This window comes from Magnolia sinica, chromosome 2 (genome assembly GCF_029962835.1).
Source record: "Magnolia sinica isolate HGM2019 chromosome 2, MsV1, whole genome shotgun sequence".
Lineage (NCBI taxonomy): Eukaryota > Viridiplantae > Streptophyta > Magnoliopsida > Magnoliales > Magnoliaceae > Magnolia > Magnolia sinica.
The window spans coordinates 26,760,356-26,781,493 of NC_080574.1; the positions used below are offsets into that span (position 1 = coordinate 26,760,356).

Genomic DNA, 21,138 nt, shown 5'->3' on the forward strand with positions numbered 1-21,138 from the left:
ACAAGCTCGAGTTCGACTCGAGGTAAACTCGACTCGACTCGAACCACTAGCTCGACTCGACAACTTTGGCAAACAAGCCAAGCTTTAGCTCGAGGGCGAGCTCAAACTCGAATATAGCACGGACAAGTCGAGCCGAGCTTGGCCCACCTCGACTCAACTCGGCTCGATGTACAACCCTAATTTTGAATAAGGCCTGCTCGACAGCCCAACCCAAAACAGTTCAAAATCGGGCCAAGACCAGCCCCAGGCCCGGCCCATTGACAGGCCCAATGGTTACCTTCAATAGTTATGGAATTTTTATAATTAAAAAAAAAAAAAAAAACAATTATGGTTGTAGACAGTTAGTTTGTTGGCAACATGTTTAATTAGACCAACTATATGGATGTACATCATACTATAGAGGAGCATCTAATCTTTTATTATAAATATGTGGTGCTGCAAAATAACTTTGCCATAGAGTAGCATGTGGTCCAAGAAGATCAGTTCCTGTTAATGATATGACGGTGTTGTAAAATAGCAATATATTATAATGATTCTCTTATCTTGTATAAGCTACGGTAAATACTAAACGTAGTTAGTTGTCTTGACCATACATTTATGCTCAAAACAATGGGAATATGTTTGATAAAATGAAAAGTTTCTTAAGAATCAGACAATAACTGTGAGTGATGGGTAGAGCTATACACGAGTTGAACCGAGTCGAGCTTGGCACAGCTCGGCTCGACTCAGCTAGTAGCTAACCCTAGCTCGAACTCAGCTCAGCCTGATCCTCGAGCCTGTCTGACCAGCTTGGCTCGGTTCGGTCAGCAGCCCGAGCCAATTTGGGCCTATGCGACATTTTCTCAAACATGTAGAATGCATCTTTAATTTCTCACAAAATACAAAACAATAACAACACTTTACAGGTATTTCATCATACACTCGGCGAGCAACATCAAAATCAAGATATGAGGGCAGTCACACTTCGTTGAGTCATTTCATCAAATGCTCGTAGAGCAACGTTAATATCAAAATAACCTAGTCACCGAGCTGATTCGATCCGAGTCGATTCGAGTTGAGGTTCAATCTGAGTCGAGTCAAGCTCGGAACCCTGAATCCTCAGCTGCTTTTTCTCCACATTTCACATGCTGGTTTACCACTTCATCATCATCATTATACCCTTGTCCCAGCTATTCAGCTGAGCTTTTTCTTTCTAGCCATTTGCCTGGCAAAAGTTCAACTACAACCCTCTTCCTTTACCCACACTGGTTTACCAGTTATCACAAAAATAATAGTCGAATGAAGATAAAAGCTTACTAAACATGTAATAATCAAGTCCTGCTTGAGATAGCCTTCAAGCACGCTTAAAACGGTAAGAAGCATAAGAAAGTGATCCATCTTCCCAGCTACGATGAATGAGTTCGGCTTTCATTCTCCCAGCAGCAGCCCCAAGTGCAACGTTCAAAGGGTAGAAGTGGTCCGGTGTGGGGTGAGCCATTTTTGCATTAGGTGCCTTCTCCAAATAGCGGTTCACATCCTCGTGTCTATAAATGCCAATGTATCAGAAAAACACGGTCGTAGAATGAACGGATTTTGGATTCTGATTTTTCCAACACAGACCCCCAACGAGAAATTCAAGTCCCCTGTGTGGGTCTCTATTCTCTAATCCCAGTTAGAGATGGAAGGACTCAGTGCACTCAGTCAATGAGAAACCATCACATGCTGGCACTATATGCGATCTTTCACATCTTTCCTGGATGCGGGGTTAGGTTTCAATTATCCAAACCATTTATATGTAGGATTTATTATGTATGGAAGACGTCCATTAAAAAAAAAAAAGAATCTAAAATTGGATGTATTAAAAACCTTTGATCACTTAGTTCTTTACCTTATAGGACCGACCCTGGGCCCGGCTCCACCCATTAGGACTGGGGCCAGTGCCAGGGCCGGGGCCAAGGAATTTTCAGCCTGTTAGGGCCTGGTCTGGGCCAGTGCCAGGGCTTAAGAGATTAGGACAGGGCTAGAGCCAATCCTAACCCGACCCATTAGCACACCTATATCCTAGGTCAAGGGTCATATGATTCTTCAAGCGACATTGTATGCTGTTTGGATGCAAGCCAAGTTGTGCCCGAATGTCCCTACACATGCATCAAATGTGCCACATGCGTGACCATCCTGTTCAAGCACCTGAAATGTGTGTACCACCATCAATTTCACTCAACATGTGCCACATGAGTGGACCATAAATCTTACATGTGCCACCAGCCATTCTAAGCTCTCCACACGTGCCAACTGATTCGTTATTACTCCATGTTCCATAGTATTTGACTAGCAACCAAAACAGCTAATTCAAGACAGCACAATCAAATTGGCAAATAGGCTTGGAGTTGGGCATCAAGTTGAGTCAGAACGAGTTAGGGCTGACCTACTCAATCTAGTTTTGAAATATACCTGACCTGAACTAGACCTGACTTCATACCGAGTCCAACATGTTTGACCCGATCTGAGTCTAGGTCTAACCTGGACTAACCCGGACTGAGTCCAACCCGATCACGGGTACCAAGTCAGGTCAGGTGCAACAGGTATCCACAGGCTAAAATCACAGCTCAGAACCTAAGTGCACCTGCCGGAATTAGAGCCTCTCCATCAGCTACATGGCATCTCAGATCTGAAATGTCAAATCTAGGTTTTTTTTTATTATGTACAAATCAGGTTTCGGATCAAGTTGAGTCAGTACTAAGTCGGTTTTCAGGTCGAGTCGAGTTACTGGGTGACCCAAACTCAACTCGGTTTGAGTTCAGATTGGACGAAATCTACTCGGTTCAAATCGACTCACCCTATTGGTTCTGGTCGAGTTGGGTCTGAACAAGTCGGACAAATCGAGTTGTCCCATGCCCAACTCTATATAGGCTGGATCACCGCTTTGCTTGCATCGAAACGTACATGCATTCCCCACAATTTCCGACTTGTAAATGATACATATGGCAAGGAAGAACACTGATACAGACCTTCCAAATCATGGACCCCATTGCGGACGGACAACAGACAAAACCACACTATTTTCCTAACTAGCCGATGAGGATCAAAAGGAAAATGTTCAGAGGTCCAAAACACAACAGCGAAATCGTCTGGCTAAAGATCCTTGAATCAAGCTGCATCTTCAGGCAGCACTCCAACCATAGGAGGGCCCATGATTTAAGTGGTCTGAATTTTCATTCATGTATGCCACATGACCATCTACTAGCCCCCACAAGGCACGGGGAATTGCATAAGAAAAATGTGACAATGGAAAGGACTTACCTTCCCTTAATGAGCGACTCCTCGAGCCATGCATCAAAGGCAGAGGCCCAAGGTAAAACTGGGCTTCCAGATCTAAGGGTCCTCAAGTTATGTGTAGCACTTCCTGATCCAATTACCAGCACCCCTTCATCCTTAAGTGGGGCCAATGCCTTCCCCATGTTGTAGTGGTAGGTGCCGTCCATATTCGTCTGGACAGAGAGCTGACACACCGGGATGTCTGCCTTCGGATACATGAGCATAAGTGGGACCCATGCACCATGGTCCAGCCCACGGGTCCTATCTTCCTTCACGTTCTTGACCCCAGCTCGGGTCAGTAACTCCTTCACCCTTTTTGCCAATTTGGGCGCTCCTGGAGCTGGATACTTGAGCTGATCATGGGATAACAGTTATGTTAGTTGATAAGAGAAACATAAGACTGATTTGGAATTAATTTCTTGAGGGCGACCATATGCAGCAACGGTCAGATGATCAGATCCATCCATCTGGTGGCCATTTCTATGGTTAGGCTGCAATCTAGTGGACCTCTTGGTAGGATTTGAACCTACCTGAAGTTATGGTTTTCTAACCATCAATTAGTAGTATTCAAATGGACCGATGAAAATAGAATGCAATTAAAATCAGGACACAGGGGCTGGCTAAGTCTGTTGATCCAGTTAAAATCAGTGTACTGGGTACCGAATCATTCATTATCCGGCCATATTGGTCTTTATCGCCTTGCATCATGCTGTTTCGGGGCGTACGGGCCGATACAACCGTATTGTTCGTGGAAGATAATGGTATATCTTAATGATATCATGTGGCCAGATCAGAGACTCAGTGCCTTGTCTCTAATTTGAGTTTAGTCCAACCACAAATGCATCAATCAATCATGGTGGACCGCTCAATAGATAGGCCAACTCATGGATGGATCATTGATTAGAAATTGCAGTAATCAAATGTTTTTGAACGGCTCAATCTTAATATCAGTTTCTCCCTTTCTAGACCATTGCTCAATTAATTTGGACTTCCAAAATTAAGGGCCTGTTTGGATTGTAAATTACATCAATAATTTCTCATAAAAGTGTGAGAATTATAAACTACAATACCTGTCTCCTAAGATAAAAGAGGTAATTTGGCAGACAATTCTTATGTTTGGATAGGAGTAAAATGGAAATAATGAATTTTTAACATTAAATCACAATGAAGACACTTTTACATTAAATCGTAATAATAATACTTTTACATTAAATCATAATAATGATACTCCAATATCAAACAATAGACAAAAATATACACTAATGTGCGTTAATGTGTTATTTTCACTTTAATATAATGTAAAATTATAATGATTATGTGATCTTTTACACATGCACATGATCATTGAATTACGTGTTCATTTTTACGGTGTTAGTGTTACATTGGAAAATCATAATAATAGCACTCATTAATGATACTTCAATATCAAACGATAGACAAAAATATACACTAATGTGTTATTTTCACTTGAATATAATGTAAAATTATAATGATTATGTAATCTTTTACACATGCATATGATCATTGAATTACATGTTCGTTTTTATGGTGTTGGTGTTATGTTGGAAAATCATAATAATAGCACTTGTTACATTATATTACTAATTCCTAATCCAAACAGACCCAATGAGCCAAGTAGCCCAATGGACCCAACAAGCCCAACATGGTCTGGGTCGAAGTCGGACGTACTAGCTTCGGGAAGGGGATTGCCTAGTGATCCTGCCCTGGTGGCAGGCTCAGTGGGCCTGCCAAGATGCATGTGTTTTATCCATGCCGCACGTGCCTTTCATCAGCTCATTTTAGAGCATGATTCCAAAAATGAAGCAAATCCAAAGCTTAAGTGGACCACGCCATAGGAAATGGTTATGATTGAATGCCCGCCATTAAAACATTCTCGGGGGCCATAAAAGTTTTAGTTCAAGCTGATATTTGTGTTTTCCCTTCATCCAGACCTTATGAACAAGTTAGATGGCAAATCAACATCAGGGTGGTCCATTAGAAAGGTTTCAACCGTGGGGGTTAGTATCCCCGCTGTTTCCCGTGGTGTGGTTCACTTGAGCTTTGGATCTGCTTCATTTTTGGGTGACGTTCTAAAATGAGTAGGCAAAACGGATGGACGGCGTTGATATAAAACATATACATCATGGTGGCCCCTCAGGGATATGCCAGGGAATCCGCTACCCCTGTTGCATGTGGAATACAAATGTCTTAAATCACAACCTCCAATTTTTGGCACCATTGTGGATGGAACCGATCCTAACTGGGGGCCGAATAGCCGTTACCGGGGTAATAGCTTAGTGGTTGTTACCTTTACCGTGTGGGGCCCACCTTAATTAATGTGCTTCATATCCACGCCGCCCATCTATTTTTTCAGCTCATTTAAGGACTCTATCCCAAAACTTAAGTATATCCAAATCTCTGGTGGACCACACCACTGGAAAAGGTGGTGAATGACCATTAAAAGCTTTTTGTAGGCCACAAAAGTTTTGGATCAAGCTAATCCTTGCATTGTCCCTTCATCCAGTTCTGTTTGACCTCATCAACCGGTTGGATGCGAAATAAACATTACGGATCTGCCTACGGTGGGCCTTTGGGAAGTTTTTAATGGTGAACGTTAAATCATCACTGTTTCTTGTGGTGTGGTCCACCTGAGATTTTGATATGCTTAATGATTGAAATGGGCTGGAAAAACGGATGGACGGAGTGGATATACAACATATCATCAAGGTGGGCCCTACGGTAATGATAATACCCACTAAACTGTTTCCCGGGTAACACCTAATCCGCGCCCATCCTAACTACAGTGACGGTGCCATCCTAACCGTCCAATTGATTCCGACAAATGACAGTTAAAAAAGACAGTGGTCAGCCGTCCAAATTAGACAGATCAAATCAGAGCCTAAAGATCGTCCCATGGATACTGACTTTTGGGCTCCGATCCATCCAAAATGAAGGGAAGCGCTCGATTTGTACGGTCTAGATCGAATACATAAAAACCACATGTACGGTAGATTAATTGATGCCCTATAACAAATCGTGCCAAACACATACCGTAACATAGCCCCATTTCCATTCGCCGATCATAAATCGAAAAAGGAAAAAAGAAAGAAGAAAAAGGGACGCGGATTTCCTGCGAAAGTCGCAGGAAGTTCCTGCGCTGGGAACCCAGGTAGGACCCACTGTGATGATTTTGAGAAATCCTCTCCGTCCATCCGTTTTGTGAGTTCATTTTAGGACATGAGGCCAAAAATGAACCGTACCCAATTCTCAAGTGGCCCGAAAATGTGAGAATTGAATTTCGACAGTTGAAATATTCGTGGGCCACAGAAGTTCTGAATCATTCTAATATTTTTTTCTTGAGTTCATCCCAGTAGGAATGACGCTAGTAACGGTATGGATGACGTGTAAAAATCACTGTAGAACCCAGGGAGGTTTCAACGGTAGGAATTTCCCTAACCACCTTTTCCTTTAGTACGGCCCACTTGAGTTGTGGATCCTTCTCAGTTTTGGTCTCACAGCCTAAAATGAGCTCAAAAAACGGATGGACAGGGTGGATTCCATACAAACATCACGGTGGGCCCCATCTAAGTTCCCAGCGCAGGAACTTCCTGCGAATGGCTTTCGCAGGAAATCCGCGTCCAAGAAAAAGTCGAGTAGAAAAGGGACCCACCTGATACATGCGCTTTGGGAAACCGTAGAAATCGTAGATGGTATCATTTCGATCGACGACGTTGACGGTGGGATCGGTGGTCTCCCAGTGGGCCGAAATCATAAGAATCGTTTTGGGTTTCGGCCGAAACACCTTCTCCTGCCACGATCTCAAGAAAGGCCTCGCCGGCAGGTTCTCATCTATCGCCAGAGTCGGCGATCCATGAGAAAGGAAAAACGTATCCATCTCTCGAAAGCGTCTTCCACTTTCTGACAATAAAAGAGTCTTCACCAGACAAGCATTTTCAACGGCGTAGCTATTTGATAATCTGGTCTGGCAAAGTACGTTGGTTCATCTGCAGTTACTCATATTTTACACGTGGCATACGTTAAATCAAATCAAACCGTCCAAATTGACGGACCAACTGAAAATAGCTCATAGGAAAAAAATCTGATTTGTTCAGTAATCCTAGCTTCTGATTATGGACTTCGCTGTATCCAGACCACCACTGGATATTTTCATCTCTGCCATTGTCTTGAATGTCCAACAATCGGATAGTTATGAATCGAATAAATATAATTTGTTTTGTCCAATGTCAATCTAAATTGTGGCCCACCATTTGGACGGTTGATATTTAGTTTATTAAATTACTAATGTACAATTCACTGGTACCTAAGTTACTAGTATCATAGTCCGCAGTACTAGAGTTTTTCTCGCCAGTACGATCAGCCACGTGATTTATATTATATTACATTATCACATACCAAGGGTTTGTATTAGCCCTGTACCATTTAAAAAAGAGAAAATCTTTGATACTCTGCAGAGTGTGATAGATATACGCATGCACTTAGAAATTGCATAGAAGTTGCACACGTGGCATACAGCGTGTAAAATTAAACCGTACAAATGATGTTATCCAGCGTAGATGCATCTGTTGAAACCAAAATTTAATCTTATTTGATTATATATCTGACTGTCATATTAATGGACATTGGACAGTTAAAAATGAATAATATCCAATAGTCATATTTTGAGATTGTGACTTTGTGATAGGGACTGCACAATCTATGTCTAAATTAATTACGCCACATGTTGAATTCCAAATTGCGGGACACCGTAGATGGAACATACCGCTAGAATGACAATGATAAAGCAACTGTAACCATCCAATTAATGACTACAAATGAACGGTTAAAAGTAAAATAGTGAGCTGTTCGAATTTGAATATAAAAACCGGACGATTAATGTTTTTTAAAATAAATAAAAATAAAAATAAAAATAAAAAATACCCCACAGACACTCAAGCGCACCCACCCTCATAGACTCTCGTGCGCTCATACTCCATCCATGGTTGGTGAGTGATTGGAATGGTTTGGATTGCGTTTGAAAAGTCATAAATTACCGTACGGCTGCCTATCTTTGGAGCCAAAGGTAAATCAAAGCTTACTGTACGGGTATTTTCAAATCATTGTTTATAGTTTTGAAAAGCCATAGTGAAATAATTGCCTGCCCCCTAAAACAGATAGGTACAATATATATTTGTGTACAACGTGTTTCACAGAAAGTCAAAAATACCCCCAGGATAATTTAAGTAAAATGAGAGGGAGCTTTAAGCATGACAAATCCAACCTCGATTATCAATTTTTCAATATAATGTTGAGGCAAGGCTCACAAATCCAAAGCTCAACATGGCTCCACAGGTCCCAAGATGTTTCCAATGTAGAGTTCAGTTCCCTTTACTTCATGTCATTTAGCTCACCAGAGCTTTGGAATAGCCTCATTTTTTTAGCATGTCCAAAAATAGAATAACAAAATAGATATAGGGGGTAAATTTGTCACTAACATCTTGTAGCCCCACCCATTTTTGAATGGTGAGTGTTTAATTCCCATTATTAACAATCAGTTTGGCTCACATGAGCTTTGGATTGGCCTCATTTTCTATCCCATGCCCTGTCATGAGATGGTGAAACAGATGAATTGGGTGGATTTCTCAAAGATTAAGGGGTGGGGCCCACTATATGGCATGCTTGGTGTTATGGTTTTTCCATCGATAAAGGAGGTATTATAGAAATCTCAAGGACAATATTGACTTTTTACAAGAAAACAGCTATTTTCGTTTGAGAACAGCAAGTCAAAGGGAAAAAAGGCAGCTATTTACCTGTATTTTATTTTGAAAAGTAAATGCACTGAAATAAGAGTAGCCCAAAAGTATCAATAGGCCAAAGAATATCCTTTTTTTAAACGGTGCCCATGAACTGATCTTACTCATGGATTCATCACCATCTGAACCATGACCATTTTTTCTTCTCTACCATTCTTGTAATATAGATACCATCCTTAAAAAGACTAGTAAAACTTGGACTGATTCGCCCAGTCTTGAGTTGAATCATGACTCACCGGAGTCAGGGCTACTCATCCAGGTGATTTGTGGTGTCGACTCCGACTGTGTCTGAGTCGGCTCGGATGACTCATATGAGACTATGAGCCGGTTCAATTCGTAAATCCAACGAATCCAAGAATTGAAAGATGTAGCAAATGAGCTGACATCAACATATCAATGTATATGGACAAGAATCAAATTACAAATACTGAACTCAAACTCGAATTGGTTGAAATCTGAATGACTGTATTTAAATGATCAAATCAGCAAGATTTTTTGGGCTAGCAGCACAATTTGAAGTTGAACCCATGTGTCAATTTCTTATAAGATAAGAACAAAAAATTTGTCAATTTCTTACAAGATGAGAACAAAAAATTTCAATGCAATCAGTTTTTAAGATTGTTAAAACAATGCATTGTTGTAGGACATGAGAAGGTTCTAAACCAAGGGCTCGTTTGGGAGCTTGTAAAGGGAGGAAAACGGGAAATAAAATTGGAAGTAAATGATCTGAGAGTAAATGACTTACTCAATTGTGTTTGGACAAGAGTAATGCATTTGAAATCTAAATATTCTGTTTGGATGGGATAAATGGGAGGAATTGGAATTTTTCAATATATCTCTAAGAAGAGTCGGGATCCTCTGTTATCAGGTCAACAGAGAATTCCTGTTACCCTAATGGTTTAGCGTCCGAAGCTGTTTTTTATTTTTTTTTATTTTTTTAGTGAGTGGTGACGTGGACCAATGAGAATTTGGTTATCAGGAATTCTCTGTTGACCTGATAACAGAGGATCCGGACTCTTGATAGAATGATTGTAATCAACCCATTGAAATAGATACTTTTGCCAAAAATGAGAAAATTTCAACCATTCTACAGTTTTATTTTATTTCATTTTTTTTTTTTGATAATTAACCATATTCTACAGTTTTATTTGTTCTCACATGTGCAAGCATAGCAGACAGGTGCAGTCCAAGCCTTCCATTAGGTGGTCCAATGGCCTAGATGCAAATCTACACAGTGCTGGCCCTCAAATGGATGGATTCGATCTTCCATCTGGGTGCCATGCTGGTACGTGTGACATGTACATAGCTGCCTGGTGCACGTGCAAGGGATCAGCAAAGATCCAGAACTAAAACTAGAACCAGGATCCAAACCATGGGCCCAGATAACCCAGGCAAAACATAGGAACTTGTTTCACTTTCTTTGGTGAGATGAGGAGATTTGGAATCTATTGGAGATTAACTGAAATGAGATGAGAATGGCATGATCATCGTGCAGACAACACTTGCACAATGACTTAACGGCCGATGAGCAGCTTAGATCATCCACACGTGGCCATGTATGAGAACGAGCCCCGAAGACTGTACTATTGCAATTTCAGTTGATTCCAACTCATCTTACCACAGCTCAAGAAAATCATTTCTTGGAGAATGAGCTAAAAACTCCTTGTTCATTGGTCAAACTGATTTTATATGAGAAGGAAAAAACAATCTCCCCTCAACCATGAAATGCACTAATCAGTGGTGCATTTGAAAGCGACCCGAGTTTGAACTGATTGGTCCACCTACACAAATAGGCCCCACCAAATCAAGGCCACAGAGGTAATGTACTACATATTCAACCACTGCGAGGGAAACACCTACGTAATGCCTCTTATCTGAGCATTCTTCTCTGGCATAATAATAATAATACATCTTTTGCGGCCATTTATCTGAAATCCTACCAATTCTTCCATTCTAAAAAGAGAAATGGATAAAAGATCAAAAACCCCTACCATCAGAGAGAAGAAATCAATAACCCTGGAGCTCTTTTTCATCTACTTTGCATATATTCAGCTTCCCCTCATAGCTTTCTCTTCCGCTTTTTACATGACCTAGAAACATTCAATCTAAGCTTCTTGAGGATCATCCGCTCGCTTATGCGCAGAACCAAAGAATGATACAGTTTCCGTTCCTGCAAATGACAGCACTTCTTCAGTGCATTCATGTCATCCTCCAATGAATTCAAGCCATACAAACTCTCCCGAATGTTAGCGAGTGACACAAGTGCATGACGAACACCGCCCGTCAGCAACAACTCCTTTGTCTCTTCCTGTGTTTTTAAAAAACTTCCACTGTTTTTAGTCAGCAAGAGGATGTTCATGGGTTTATCAACATCCATGATGGAAGATACAGTACAATTCAGCTTCTGATAGGCTTCCTCCGGCAAGAAAACAATGTAAAGGAGAATCAGAAGCTCCAACTCAGGCTCCCCATCATATGAAATCTCGAAATATTCGGAATTCTCGCTGGTGCAGCCTGAATAATCTAGTCTCCTCCAAAGTGATAGCCTTGCTCTACAGTACCGGCTGGAGAACGACTTCAAAATCCACTGAATTACTAAGTTTAGCTCGATGTTCACAATGTCAAATTGATTACCAAGCTCTGTAAATCCATAACGGTGAAGTAAGGCAGCATTGCCCATGGAGCCATATGTATTGAAGACCTGAAAATGTAGAAGCATGTAATAAGGAAATCGAGTTTGTTCATGCACACATTTTACATTATAGAGCAGACAAATGAAAATCCAGTACATGGAGATTTCAATTATGTTACTCAACTGCATCAACCTCGACATAATATCATCAAATACTGGCCAACATGGGAATGAATACGAAGTTTTTTTTTTTTTTTTTTTTAACTTTTCTTTTTTCAAGTAGAAATTTTTTGTTCCCACATTATGCTAGGATTTGTAGGCATTTTCAAAAGGTTAAAAAACAGAATCTTTGAGTTCGTTCTAGAAAATAGATCGTAGTTTAGTCATTGCATCATCATCACCTAAGCCTTATCCCAACTAATCAGGTCGACTCATAATGTTTGGATTCATGAAGTTATGGCATAAGTTTGACACCAGCTGCCAACCTGATGCAATGCTCCTTTATCCGGGCTTGGGACCGGCAATGAGAGCACAAAACTCCCACAGGGCAATGTAATATAGACTATTACATAGGTTGATTACAATCAAGTGCTATCTAATAGTCTATTACATGGGTTGAATACAATAAACGAGGTTTAGTCATTTCAAAAAACATTAAAAAGGGGGGAGGGGGGGAAGATAAAGAAAGCATATCATGGATTGGATAGTGTTTGAAAATAACCGAATTGTCCTTGCTAACGGTGCGGAAAACTCAAACACTCTACCAATTGCTCCTTCTCTCCCTCACGTTACATAACAATATACTTCCCAGACAGATTTCACATGACACTAGCTAAACCAACATGTTTGGAAATGCATACAAACGGATACGAACAAAAGACTACTTTTATGATTCACCATTTCTAACTTGTGAATTTCACCACTGTATCTTCATGTGTACTAGGGACCTCCCATAAACACCATTTGCCTCATATTTGACATTCTTATTTATAATTTGATATGCTTAAGGCTGTGTTTAGCTTAGGTCATGAAAAAAATAAATCATAATTTTTGGAATTTTTAGTATTGGTATCTAGTAGAATTTTGAAAAATCAATATGAAAGAGCTCTTTAGTATTATTAGAATTTCGAAAAATCATGAAATGATACCTGTGTGGATATGAAACAGCTCTTTCTAATGCAAAGAATAAAAGTTCCCAAATTGCGAATTATTTTTCTCCATTGCAAAAGTGGCCATGAGCCAAAAGCAGCCCAAACTAACTCAAATATATCATTTAAGCACCTGTTTTCTTTCTGTGCACATAACAGTATATTCTAAACTCTGGAACCATTCCATGAATTCCAAAACCAAAAATGCAATTATAAATTCCAAACGCCCGCCTGCATGCGCACGTGCATTAGGTACTTTTCATTTTATTTTTATTTTTTTTGATTTTGGGATTGGAAATGCGAAGTGGAGGTGGCGAGATTGCAGAAAAATTCAAGAATGCGGTGGTTTCCCTTTTTTTTTTTTTAAAAAAAAAAAAAAAGCAGTCCTAAAAGATGTATTATTCAACAAAAGATGTAACTATAAAGATAGCTGCACTTATATAAATAAGCATACACCCATCAACTGTTATGCAAAATATAAGAGGAGATAACTTCACAGGTATGGTATTAATCCCATGCAACGATTTACGCATCATGGTAAATAAGAAACAAGAAAGCTTCAAACTACCTCTTCCCATCTAAAATAGATGAAAGTGAGAGACCTAGCAGACATGAGCTGCTGACTTGGCAGCTGTCTTCTACTTGTCTCCTTTTATGCTTTTTTTATTACCTTCAAAAACTGTACACTTACTCTCCCTCTTAATTAATGACACAGTGTAACTGCTCGGATGCATGTGAAGTATTCTTTTCAGTAGTCTAATAGACTACTCAAACAAAGAAATTCTACCAATACTAGCTTATAGTATTGACAACATTGGACCATCCTGATTCCGAGCCAAGATATACACATGAATTCACTCATCGCTCAGTTCCATACTAGCTCATACCATCAGAAACAAGTCATCCTGCAGGAGATGAAGAGGATCCAAGACTTGATGACAAGCCTGGAACCACCCACCAATAAGGAATGGAGAAATTAAACATGTGTACAAGACGAAGGGTGAATATCCAGTTCCCCGTGTCTATGTCCAATTTTATTTGCCATTGTAGATATATCATGAGTGGACAGGGAACATGCATGACCTTGGTTTATGCAGCAACTCTCTGCTTTCTCAAAATAGGAATTAGCACCTTTACCCTCTTGCATGTACTCGGTGTTTGACTTGTGAGATGTACTTCCTCATGTGCATAGTTTTGAACTAGTTGGAGCTGAATTCATCTTGAATTCATACATATTTAGATCGAGCAAATCCCAAAGCTGTTAAACACACAGGAAAGACCAGACAATTGATGCGAGTTTTGTCTACTTGCAGATCCGATTCAATCTTGTGAGGCACTGGGTTGCAATGTGAGCTAGTTTACATCTCAATGTGAGCGTCCCTATCTTAGACAACATGTGGTCAGAACATACATATCCAGTAAATGCCAAATACAAGTTAGAAACGCACACTGTTATAGAGAAGGTGATTCTTGTAATGCGATCAAATGGGCAACGTCAAGCAGGTGTGTGTGTGTGTGTGGGGGGGGGGGGGGGGGGGGTGGTCTCGTAGTTGATCGTGAAGCCAACTCTGACGAGAATGTGTTGGCTAAACAAGGTGTTAATAATGAATCTCTTCTTCTAAAGGAAAACAGATAGGAACAGGCTGGCTTCATGCTGTTTTCTTTGGGTTGGGGCTGATAATGTATTCTGTGTGGTGGCTATTTTTTATGCCATAATTGTAATTTGTAGCTGTGTTTTTTCTTTTCTTTTCTTCCTTTTAATAAAATGTGGTGATATTCATTTTTTTTAAAAAAATAAATGTAGTGTTTGAAAATATATGATTTATATCTAAAAATTAATTTTGATGTAAAAATAAAAAATAATAATAATAAAATAAAAAAGAAAAGAAAGGAAAGAAAAGAAAAGAAAAGCTAGTAGCATAAAGTAGGAACAAATGCGCACAGAATGCAGCAAATCTCAAAATTTTGGGAATCTAGAGTCCCTAGGTACATTCATCTGAAATAATAAATTTTTGAAATTTATTTATTGATGTAAATAAGATACAGAAATCGGCGTATCTAATGATTGTGTTAATAGAAGCTTAAATGATCTAAGTTTGAAAATGAAAAAAAAAAACTACATGCAAAGTACAAAGTTAGACTGAGGAAATGCCAGTGTTGGTGGAATCATGATGATGGTGGTAGGCAAAAAGTGAGGAAGAGGAGGTTTGGAAGCTGAGGGCAGGAGCAGAGATAGCACCTTGGTTAGAAAACCAAATAAAGCTGCAACTAAGCAAACGCCAAGTCAAACATATAACGTCAGATGTTTTTGTTAGTTTATGCAAAATTGCAACTAAGTAAAGACAAATGAACATATAACCAATTCGGTTCTCCTATCTTCTTCTTCTTTTCTCATTTCCTTTTTCACTTTTCCGCCAAAACAATTGTCTCTTTTTTTTTTCCATAAATTTATGCAACTTTCAACATGGAGTTGCAACTCCTATCTATCTGTAGATCGAGCATGCCATACCAGCTTATGGCTATCCTTTTTCCTTTTATAGGTATCATGAAGAAAGAATAGTTCTTGGAAGCAAAGAAAATCATTTTAATTCATATCATGCTCAACTTCCAATGTGATGTCATCAGCAGGAGATTCAAACCAACTGGTCCACAAAACTATCTAGACGAATCAGTTCATCATATTGATAGACTGTTGTCTCCTTATAAGCTTGAAATGAACATAATGAGGATAATTGCTAACCTCATCTCCTGCTTTGACACCTTTCACAACGCCCATTTCTAGAGCTGCAGGTTCATCTCCAGAATCTGAATGGTACACCTCATTACTGTCCAGGAAATTTTGTCCAGCTGCAACAGTCGAAGACATACTTCTCTTGGGGTCAAGTTGATTCAAAATATGGTCGGAAGTGTCCGTATCAAGACCTTCATTTGATGGTTTATCACCATCATTATTCCTAAACACATCTTGGTTATCGCTGTCATTGTCATTGTCATTGTCAGAGCCAGAAAGGGGCGATGTTGAAAAGAAGTGGACGTTCTCAGCACCAGTTTTGTGATTAAAGCTGAAATGGATAAAATATATATATTCAAGCATACATTAGAAATTTCAATGTGAAAAGGCAAAAACTTTTGTAAGGCGAGAATAATAGCAAATAATAGAACCAAGAGAACCAAATTTAGTATGCAATATATTTTGCAAATATTCACAATGAAGGACATGAAGCAAATTATGATGGGCTTTTCTAATAAGAAAATGTACATCGCAAAATCACAATAATAATAGCAAGAGAGCTTACTTTAGAAAAAAAATGGTTCCTATTCCTAAACACAATGCAGAAAGTTGATAGATAATCATATGAATGCTTAAAAGTACAGTGATACAGATGACCATTATATAACTTTTTCATTATCAGCACTGTTTATAGCTTTGTCATTGCAATGCAATTTAAGAATCCGATTACCTAAAAGAGTATTAAAATTATGCAAGTGGATAGGTTTTTCTTAATAGAAAAGGGTACAGCAGCAAATGATAATAATAATAATAGCATGTCTGGGCAGTAGGCACACCTGGCTTTGGAAAATTGAGGTTTGTTTTAGCTTTAAAAATGTAAAGACCAAAACCTACAACATATAACATCAAATCCAGAAGTCAAATTCTAGCAGTCATGACTCATATGCTCATGCGGCATGCTTGAATGGCATTGAACGGAAAAATCTATAAGATAACTGGGCAAACTGGGCCTGACACCTGTAGAATTCACCGACTAATTTAAGGACGTATACCATTCTATATGACTAAAAAACTGTTTATAAACTACAACATGGAGCTAGTTAGGGCTGTGTTATAGTTGAAATTGCACAAATGCACGTGCATGCGCATATGTATTTCATGCCACATTCATGCACAAATTATGGATGAAATGTGAAAAATGAAACCCAATTTTCATAAAGCATCAAGAAACAAACTTTAAGATACTCTAATATCAATGCAACAGTACTTGGAGAAAGAGGCAAGAATTTAATAAGGAAACTAAGGTGTTGAATGCATGCATCAATTAATGAGAAGTCGTGAGGAGATGTCAAAATACAACCGGATCCACAGCACTGGAATGTGCAAAATTATCTACAAAGTTCTATAGTCAGATTATGAAACAGTGCATTTAACTCATTACTTACAGATCTGCCAATGGCACCATTCCAAAGCCATGATAATCATCAACTTCGAAGGAACGTGATGAAACAAGACTTCTTGCAGCAAAATACTGTTCAATGCCAAAATTAGTTGGGTCGAGCTTGAAAGCCCCATTTGCTATAAGGGGTGCAATAGACTCTTTCCAGTCCTCATAGAGAAGAGCCTTGTCTTCCTTCACTATCTGCCTAGAAATGTACCAAAACAGGTGAAATTGAGCATGTTTCAGTGTTACATATAGTTAAACAATACTGGGGCCTGAATTTTCCCATTCCATAATGGTGGGTCCCACCTTCCAGTGATCCAATAGGCAGGTTTACAGACCAAAACCACCTCCAACAAACAATCCGAACCATCCAATTGGCGGATTTCTTCCCGCTGCATATTGTACATTGGCTGAATTTTATTTTTGGCCATTGAAGGAAAATATGATGGCTGCGATTGTCTAACAGCGGTGTTCTTTAACATCAACCCCATCCAAAGAGGGCCTGAGGCCAATCAAGCAGTGAATCCTGATTACCCGTCCGGTGATTTTCCTATCAACAGACAACCACAGCAGAAAAGGACACTGATCGGACAATCATGACTATCACATTCCCCGACTGCATTACCAGCTAATGGTTTCATTCAAAAATCCACTGCCCCAACTGCAACATACAAGGAATTGGGTTGAATTATTATACCTTGTGGAGTTCTGTTCCGGAAAGAAGTTCATCGACTTCCTCCAAACTCCACACGAGCGGAACGCACTCTTTCTCCGGCAGAAGCTGGAGATAGCCATCCCAAACGGATGCATGACCTAAACTTCTCTCATACATGACAGCCAACGAAAGGCCAAGATAGCCAGCCAAACCGGCATCTTCAATCATTTCACGGCCCGCCGATGTCTTGATTGTCAGGCAAGCATTTATGGGTATGGTTGCTACAAGATCCCCTTCCTTCAAGTCACAGAGAGCTCTCACCGAGATGCCATCATCGCCGTCGATGAGTTGTAGCGCGTTGCTGCAATCGATACGTTGAGATCTCATCCAACGTTTGAATGCTCTCAATCGTCTGTACAAATGGGGAAGAAAAATCAGGGCCCACATCCATTAATCTTCTTTTCTTGCAAGGGAAAAAAAAATTGAAAGAAAAGGAAATAATAATATAAAATCGAGTATAGACTGAAAATCGGTGTAGATCACATTTCAAGGCTTTCTACAATCAAATACCATAAATAATTTTATTTTTATTTTTAAATCCATATGGAAGCAATACCTGCTCATTGCTCAAATCAATCGGTGAAAAATACCTTTTTGATTTCTGAATTTTTTTTTTTTTTTTTTTTTTGAACAGCTGGAGAGAGAGTATGGACTTTGGAGGGAAATGAAATTAGGGCGTGAATAAAAGAGGAGGAGAGTGGTAGACCCCGGACAGTAGATGGCGGGGCGGCGGATCTGTTTTCGGGTCCAGCATGACAGTCTTGGGCTTGGGCCTGTTTTTTTCTTCTTCTGCTTCTTTATTTATTTATTTATTTATTTTTTTACCGGAAGCGCACTATCATGGCTGTACATCCAACCGAGTCGAGTCGAGGTGGGCCAAGCACGGCTGGACTCAACTCGACCACACTATACTCAAGTTCAAGACCGAGCTCAAGCTTCCCCTCGTGGTCAACATTGAAGCTTGGCTTGTTTGTCAAAGCTGTCAAGTCGAGTTCAAGTTAAGCTAGTGGTTTGAGTCGAGTCGAGTTCGAGTTAAGCTAGTGGTTTGAGTCGAGATGAGGTGAGCTTATTCATGTGTTAATTTATTATATTTTTTACTAAAAAATACAAATTAAATGTCAATTATGTTAAATCTAAAATGTCTCATGTGCCACATTACTAAGACAAAAAAAGAGTATCACATAAACCTCTAGATACTATCATACCACAAAAACACATGTTGGTCCTCAACAATCAACATCAAATCTAAAGAGTTAAAATATATCAAAAAATATAGAATACTAATAAAAAATTTTAAAGCTTACATTCCTTCAAGCATTCTGGACCTCGTCTTCACTTCCATTCTCCTCCCCATACTCTTCAACATTGAAATTGCTACCACCCCAAACTGGATGCAACCAATCTTGCATACATATCAGTGCTTCAACTGTATTCGAGATAAGTGAGCTTCGATACTTGCTAACTACCCTACTCCTAGTGCGAAAAGTTGATTCTGATGCCACGGTTGAAATTGAAATTGATAAAATGTCTCGTGTCATCATCGAAAGTATAGGGTATCCACGAGCTCTCAACTTCCGCCACTGCAAAACATTAAAATCATCTTCTTGTAATCTTATGACCAGCTCCTTTAGATACTTCTCCACTTTGAATTCAGTTTTATGCGTCTCCATTTCTTCTTCGTATAAAAAAGTCGTAAAGTCACGAAATCACTTATCCGCGGTAAAAGAACTATTCGCAGTTTGAGAAGTACATATTGCACTTGATGTTTCAGCCGAATTATCAACATATGAAGTGAATAGCTCTTCAATTGCAGTATTAATAATGACGGTCTCTGTTGAAACTCTTTCGAACTAAAATAAAGTAATATGAAAACAAATCTAATCATTGTCATCTTATATCGTGGATTCATGACAACTGCAATGGCCATTAACAAGTGGCATTTAGCCCAATACTTATTAAATTTCATCTGTATTCCTAAAGTCACCGCTTTTAAAAAATTCAGACAATTAGTGGCACACTTTTTTAGCACGTCCATAATGAAAATAATTTCAGGAAGAAATTTATTTGCCGTGGGATACTTATTTCCTGAAAAAACTTCGTGCAGTCATTAAAAAGTTTGAGAAACTGATGAACATCTTTAGCTTTCTTCCAGTCTTCGTCACTTGGCATGTATGTGTACATTTTATTGCGCACCACAAGTTCGGGGAATGCAACTTTAAATTCTAAAGCCGTATCCAACATTTCATAAGTTGAATTCCAGTACATGCAGACATCTAACTTCGACTGCTATTTAGATTTCAAATCCAAACATTGGATTATATCATTCCACGTACTCAATCTTGAAGGTGACCCCCTTATATATTTAATGTTATCTCGTATGTTGGCAATCGTTGAATCAATTGCGTTTAGCTCTTTTTGCATAATAAAGTTGAGTATGTGAGCACAACATCTGACTGAGAATATTTTACCTTCGAAGAATAAATTTTCGGCAACCTTGAACTGAGTACATAAGAAAGAAACCAAAGTATCGTTGGAAGAGGCATTATCTAAAGTAATTGAAGAAATTTTCTTTTTAATGTCTCACTCAACAAAATAATTGTAAATGCAGTCGGGCAGTATCACAGCGGTATGAGGAGGAGAAACGTAGCGGAAGTTTAAAATCCTCTTTTATAGTTTTCAATCCGCATCAACGAAGTGTGTGATCAATAACATATATCTCTTTCTTTGATTTGAGGTTGTTCACATATCCGAAGTCAAACTTATTTTGGATACAGATGTCAGAAGAGCTTTTAAGTTAACTTTCTCAGTAGCATACATCTTCATGCGCCCTCTTTTGACAGTAATACGAGAGGCCTTCTCACATTTAAGATTTAAAATTTTACAAAATTTCATGAAAACTTTGCTTTCTACTATGCTAAATGCTTCTCATTAACTATCACCAACTCGTAAAGCACTCTTTCAGTTTTTCCGGATCATACTTATACGTTGAGAGTGTAATTTGAGAGTCATCATTTTCAGAAATGGTAAATGAAAGTAGTTGTTGGATTCCACCCTTCAATGTTATTGATCTCTTCACACATTTATTAAGATGCATCTGATTATGAGTTGTAGAAGAATCAGAATGCTTGTTGTAAAGAGTTTTACAAAACTTACATCTAATCTTCACTGAACCATCTAGTTACGTCATCTCATTAAAAAATTCTCACATCATTGATTTTTTTTCTCTTTCATCGAACCCGAAGTTGTTTCAACCTTATTTTCTAATTTGTCTCCCTCCACAATAAAAAGGAGATGTGATTAATGCACCAGGGTTAGGAGTACTTGGGTTTTCTTCACTAGTCATGTAAAAATTAAAAGATAATAA

The 21,138-nt window shown here is 39.1% G+C and overlaps 2 protein-coding genes across 3 annotated transcripts; both read right to left on the reverse strand.

The window, feature by feature from the left end:
* Positions 1 to 1,172: 1,172 nt before the first annotated feature.
* On the reverse strand, positions 1,173 to 7,237 carry LOC131236772 (4,5-DOPA dioxygenase extradiol-like). Its single transcript, XM_058234204.1, has 3 exons — positions 6,965 to 7,237; positions 3,280 to 3,647; positions 1,173 to 1,523 (listed from the first exon to the last, which is right to left on the reverse strand). The coding sequence occupies exons 1-3, from the start codon at positions 7,187 to 7,189 to the stop codon at positions 1,334 to 1,336; spliced, it is 783 nt and encodes a 260-aa protein (XP_058090187.1). The 5' UTR covers positions 7,190 to 7,237; the 3' UTR covers positions 1,173 to 1,333.
* A 3,724-nt stretch (positions 7,238 to 10,961) lies between these two features.
* LOC131236770 (ribosomal lysine N-methyltransferase 3) lies at positions 10,962 to 18,543 on the reverse strand. 2 transcript variants are annotated; one of them, XM_058234195.1, is made up of 5 exons: positions 18,331 to 18,543; positions 17,757 to 18,126; positions 17,061 to 17,257; positions 15,625 to 15,946; positions 10,962 to 11,805 (listed from the first exon to the last, which is right to left on the reverse strand). In XM_058234195.1, the coding sequence occupies exons 1-5, from the start codon at positions 18,336 to 18,338 to the stop codon at positions 11,164 to 11,166; spliced, it is 1,539 nt and encodes a 512-aa protein (XP_058090178.1). In that variant the 5' UTR covers positions 18,339 to 18,543; the 3' UTR covers positions 10,962 to 11,163. The 2 variants fall into 2 exon arrangements, with proteins under 2 accessions (XP_058090178.1, XP_058090179.1); XM_058234196.1 differs by lacking the exon at positions 18,331 to 18,543 and having other exon boundaries at positions 17,061 to 17,261; positions 17,757 to 17,896.
* Positions 18,544 to 21,138: the final 2,595 nt, after the last annotated feature.

What these genes read in the sequence shown, in the direction of transcription:
- LOC131236770 (XM_058234195.1), bottom strand. An exon ending in CCGGAACAGAACTCCACAAG is followed by an intron (nt 17,258 to 17,756) that starts GTATAATAATTC and finishes ATTTCTAGGCAG; the next exon opens with ATAGTGAAGGAAGACAAGGC. An exon ending in ATGGTGCCATTGGCAGATCT is followed by an intron (nt 15,947 to 17,060) that starts GTAAGTAATGAG and finishes TATCCATTTCAG; the next exon opens with CTTTAATCACAAAACTGGTG.
- LOC131236772 (XM_058234204.1), bottom strand. Translation starts at nt 7,189, where the DNA reads ATGGATACGTTTTTCCTTTCTCATGGATCGCCGACTCTGGCGATAGAT. An exon ending in TCCCAAAGCGCATGTATCAG is followed by an intron (nt 3,648 to 6,964) that starts GTGGGTCCCTTT and finishes TCCCATGATCAG; the next exon opens with CTCAAGTATCCAGCTCCAGG. An exon ending in GAGTCGCTCATTAAGGGAAG is followed by an intron (nt 1,524 to 3,279) that starts GTAAGTCCTTTC and finishes TGGCATTTATAG; the next exon opens with ACACGAGGATGTGAACCGCT.